At 53.0% G+C, this 4,792-nt stretch overlaps 1 protein-coding gene across 5 annotated transcripts; it reads left to right on the top strand.

Moving 5' to 3' along the window:
- The first annotated feature begins 766 nt into the window (after positions 1 to 766).
- Positions 767 to 4,553, top strand: TPBG (trophoblast glycoprotein). Of its 5 annotated transcripts, XM_053664723.1 has the most exons (3): positions 1,412 to 1,558; positions 2,036 to 2,122; positions 2,284 to 4,553. In XM_053664723.1, the coding sequence occupies exon 3, from the start codon at positions 2,610 to 2,612 to the stop codon at positions 3,867 to 3,869; it is 1,260 nt and encodes a 419-aa protein (XP_053520698.1). In that variant the 5' UTR covers positions 1,412 to 1,558; positions 2,036 to 2,122; positions 2,284 to 2,609; the 3' UTR covers positions 3,870 to 4,553. The 5 variants fall into 5 exon arrangements, with proteins under 5 accessions (XP_036999691.2, XP_036999692.2, XP_053520698.1 ...); XM_037143796.2 differs by lacking the exons at positions 1,412 to 1,558; positions 2,036 to 2,122 and adding an exon at positions 767 to 1,196; XM_037143797.2 differs by lacking the exons at positions 1,412 to 1,558; positions 2,036 to 2,122 and adding an exon at positions 1,263 to 1,383.
- Positions 4,554 to 4,792: the final 239 nt, after the last annotated feature.

Below are 4,792 nucleotides of genomic sequence, written 5' to 3'. Positions count from 1 at the left end.
ACCACCACGGCTGGCATACAGAACCCACTGCAGCTTCTGAGACTCTTTTTCCAAAGTTTTCATACTCGATTACAAAGCACTTTTGAAAATAAGAAAAGGGGCTATAGATAAACGTGATGAAGATGCAAATTAACAAAACTGGCTTTTCGCTCAAATATCTGCAGTCTCCAACTCCTCCAGGTCTTCTCTGGGCCATTTTTTGCTTCTGGCTTCGCAGATACTCTCTTGCCAGTAAAAGTAATCAGGGATGGGCCTGAGGGCTGGGCCTTTCTTCACACTAAATGCACCACTCACAGGCACAATCAGCATTCCTGATTTGAGCATTTTATTATCGACTGTTTTCTCTAATTGCCATTTTTCTCTCCAAAACAAAGAAGCCTGGAATAACCAGCACCTTCTCACTCTTTCAGGTTAATTATTTGATTGGGACAAAGGGGATACAGTCATTGAGAGCAAGGATCATTCTCCAGCTTTCAGGACCCCAAAACCTCTCCAGTATAACAGATCCTCCAGTAAGTAATCATTCGATCAGTCCTTTTTCTCAACTCCATCCTTTCCACCTCCCCACCTGCCGATCACCCCCACGGGTCATAGACTGTAGGTCCAAGCTTCTGATCTTTCTGGGCGGCCTTCCTCCCACTCCCTGCCCTGTGAACTCTTCTAGGATTGACTAGAAGAGTTACTGGCACGGTGACACAGAACAGCTACATCCTGTGCGAGGGGGCGGGGCCGCCTTCCGGGTGACTCACATCGTTGCTATTTGCCTTTTGTTTCTAGTGTGCTTTGGCGGCCTTTTTATTCCTTCTGCTTTTAATTTGGGGTGGAGAAAAAGCTAATGAATTAAGAATGAATCTCCTCTCCAGTAACTTACCGCCTCCCGCCCCATCTTAAAGTTGGCTCTCTTTGCAAGTTCCAAAATTGTTCAAGACATGCGGGGGCGGGGCAGGTATGGGACACATTCAGGACACCTAAATCTGAAGTCAGCATCTAAGGGATCACTTGGATGGGAAGATTTTCTGAAGCTCCCTTGCAGCTTCCTGGGCGTTTTCCTGCGGCCACTCTGCATTTTCAGCTCATTTCTTTATGCTGCTGCTTCCCACTGATCTGTCACGCCCGAAGCCATCTGGCTACTGCCCTAGGTGCCCGAATCAGGGTGAATTCCACGAGATTCACTAGCGGTTTTGTTCCTGTCCAAGGTAAATACAGTATGCAAAACGAAGAACCAACAAAGGATGCCAAGGAGGGGGTAGAAAGGGATTCCCTCACCTTTTACCCCCGCACGTTCCTCGTTAATTTCCACCAGGAGGAGGCGCGCAGCCCATATACCCCCAGTCTCCTTTCTGAAATCTTCCTGCCGAGGACTTCCAAGGTTGGGCGCGCCGCGTAAGTCCCTCCGGCCCGCCTGGCCCTCCCCCGCCCCCGGGGTTGGTTTTTCCCAGTTGTGGAGGCTGGGCCCCGGGCTGGGGGTGCGAGCAGAGTCGGCACTGGCTGCGCGGAGCAGGAAAGTCGGCGAGACTCTAGTGGGACGAGGAGTCGCCTCGGGGCTGGCGGCGGGGAGGTGAGCGGTTGGGAACGAGCTGCACTGGTGAGAACCGGGAGGCAGCGCCAGGGCAGGGCTCTTCCCAATCTTCAGGCAAGGGTCCAGGGTCCCGGGTTTCACTGACGCTTCGTGGTCTCTCCCTTCCCCTTTGGAGATGGCTTGAACCCCCTCGGGGACCCAAGGGGCTGGCCGGACTGCGAGCTGGGGTGGGGGGCGGCGGCGGGGGCAATGGCACAGCCCTCCACTTCCTGCTTATCCCAGAAGGGACTGAAAGAGATGGAAAGACTCTCGCAACCTGAAACTTTCCTCTTATCCTAACTGGGATCAGAGGAGCAGTCCAGGGTGGAGACGGAGAAACGGAGGCTGAGGCTGTGGGAGAGTGAGAAGTTTGGTCGGGAGGGCGCAGAGGATTTAGCCAGAAGTTATGCACAGGGGATGAATTTGATCTCGAAAAAAGGAGGGCCAGAGGCTGAAATGGATACCCTATGGATATAGGGATATCCACATATACCCTATGAATATATAGCCAGAACAGAAGCGAGACTTTGCGCTCCCGTCTGGAGGTGGGCGCCCCTCTCCCGGGTAAGGATGTGCGTGGGGCTGGGGGAGGTGAGGCCCACACTGGCTTTGGGAGGGAGGTTTGGGGACCGAGTGGGGACAACTTGGCTTGGATAGGCCGGTTCCTGCGCTCGGAGAGTTGCGGTCGCCACTGCTCCTCACACTTATCTACCGCTTGTCCCTAGGTCCTTCAGCTGATCCAGCGTGAGGCGCCAACAAAAGAGACTAGAGGTGCCATTGGGGGCGGCGGCGGGAAGAGGAACCGAGTTTGAGTGTCCTGGCTGGCCAAGCCTACTTTCTGGAGGGAAGGGGCGGGGGAGTCGCTCCGGCTGGGGAACGCCTGCTGGCCAGGAGGGGTTAGCCGAGTTCCGGTTGCTGCGTCCCTCCTCCGCACCCACGGGAGGAAAGTTTTCTCCACGCGCTTCCTGCCTACCCGTGCCCTCCGGGCCCAGCTCCGGAGCCTTCGGAGCCGGCGCCGTCCCTGGCCAAGTCGTGGGAGACCCGTGCCGCGATGCCTGGGGGCTGCTCCCGGGGCCCGGGCGCCGGGGACGCAAGGCTGCGGGTCGCGCGGCTGGCGCTGGTCCTGCTGGGCTGGGTCTCCTCATCCTCACTCACTTCCCTGGCGACTTCCTCCACCTCCTCTGCATCATTCCTGGCCTCCGTGGTGTCAGCCCAGCCTTCGCTACCGAGCCACTGCCCGCCACCGTGCGAGTGCTCCGAAGCAGCACGGACAGTCAAGTGCGTTAACAGTGATCTGACCGAGGTGCCAGCGGACCTGCCCCCTTACGTGCGCAACCTCTTCCTCACGGGCAATCAGCTGGCAGTGCTTCCAGCCGGTGCCTTTGCCCGTGGCGCCCCGCTGGCCGAGCTGGCTGCCCTAAACCTCAGTGGCAGCCACCTGCAGGAGGTGCACGCGGGAGCCTTCGAGAATCTGCCCAGCCTGCGCCAGCTCGACCTCAGTCATAACCCTCTGCACAAACTCAGCCCCTTCGCGTTCTCTGGCAGCAATGCCAGCGTCTCGGCCCCAAGCCCTCTGGTGGAACTGATCCTGAACCACGTCCTGCCCCCTGTGGATAAGGAGAAGTGGAGCATCGAGAGTATGGTGGCTGCTGCCCTGCGAGCTGGCCAGGCGCTGCGTGGGCTCCGCCGCCTGGAGCTCGCCAGCAACCACTTTCTCTACTTGCCCCAGGACGTACTGGTCCAGCTGCCCAGCCTCAGGCACCTGGACCTGCGCAACAACTCACTGGTGAGCCTGACTTTTGTGTCCTTCCGAAACCTGACACACCTAGAAAGCCTCCACTTGGAGGACAACGCCCTCAAGGTCCTTCATAACGGCACCCTGGCAGAGCTGCAAGGCCTGCCTCAAGTCAGGGTCTTCCTGGACAACAATCCCTGGGTCTGCGACTGTCACATGGAGGACATGGTGACCTGGCTCAAGGAGACAGAGTCAGTGCAGAGCAAAGCCGGGCTCACCTGCGCATTTCCGGAAAAAATGAGGAATCGGGTCCTCCTGGAACTCAACAGCTCCGACCTGGAGTGTGACCCTATCCTCCCTCCATCGCTGCAGACTTCTTATGTCTTTTTAGGTATTGTTTTAGCCCTGATAGGCGCCATTTTCCTACTGGTTTTGTATTTGAACCGTAAGGGGATAAAAAAGTGGATGCATAACATCAGAGATGCCTGCAGAGATCACATGGAAGGGTATCATTACAGATACGAGATCAACGCGGACCCCAGGTTAACAAACCTCAGTTCTAATTCGGATGTCTGAGAAACACTCAAAGACAGAACAAGGACAACTGCATGAGATGTAGACTTAATTAAGCTTTATCCAGTCTTAGGCTTGCTCCACCTCTACCCTCCACTATAGACACAGCTGACCTTGACTGAAAGCAGTGAAGGAAATTTGCGCCCTTGTCATGTAAAGTGTCTTGCTGTGGTCTGCTGATGTAAGATGATGAACAATTACATAGCCTTTTACCCTCGTCCCTTTCCTGGAAATCAACACATGTGGAGGGATTTTTCAAATTTCAGCATGAACTCCTGGCTGTCTGTTTCTCTTAGTACAGTTCAAGGTGTAACAAGTGTACCAACACAGATAGCATTCAACAGAAGCTGCCTCAACTTTTTTGACAAAAATACTCTGTTCATAAGTATCAGTTTTATTCTCATGTACCTAAATTGTGAAGAAAATGATTGCATTCCGTAAACTGCCTGCAGACCTTAGCAAGCTCTTCAGAATAACTCCATAGTACACAGGAGCACCTGCATCCGAGAGCATGCTTACGTTCTACTGTTCTGCATATGACAAAAAATAACTTGCAACTTCAGATAACTTCTTTGACAATTACTTTTTTGGTTGCAGTTTATATGAAACTAAACAATTGTTTTACAAACTGCATTGAGATCCAACAGGCTAAATTGTTAAAAAATTCAATAAAGGTTCTTAAAAGAATGACGGTTGTGTTAAATTTCGCTATTTGGATAAAAGGATTGGGGCAGTGCTGCTGAAGGGTTTTTCTTCCAATGACAATTAAGGTATTACAGCTGAGAATGAAACTGGAGCAGTATCTTACATAAGTAGACTTTGGAGGTAATTTTGAGATGGTGGGTCCTCTCAGGATTTAAGTAGAGAATTTGAATATTCATGTGAATAGATTTATGGGCCTTAAATTCTATTAAAGAAGCAATTTT

The sequence above is a fragment of the Artibeus jamaicensis genome, unplaced genomic scaffold, assembly GCF_021234435.1.
Source record: "Artibeus jamaicensis isolate MK-2021 breed Jamaican fruit bat unplaced genomic scaffold, CSHL_Jam_final contig_387, whole genome shotgun sequence".
Taxonomy (NCBI): Eukaryota; Metazoa; Chordata; class Mammalia; order Chiroptera; family Phyllostomidae; genus Artibeus; species Artibeus jamaicensis.
Note: the sequence above shows the minus strand (reverse complement) of the source record. Positions and strands in the feature narration are given on the sequence as shown.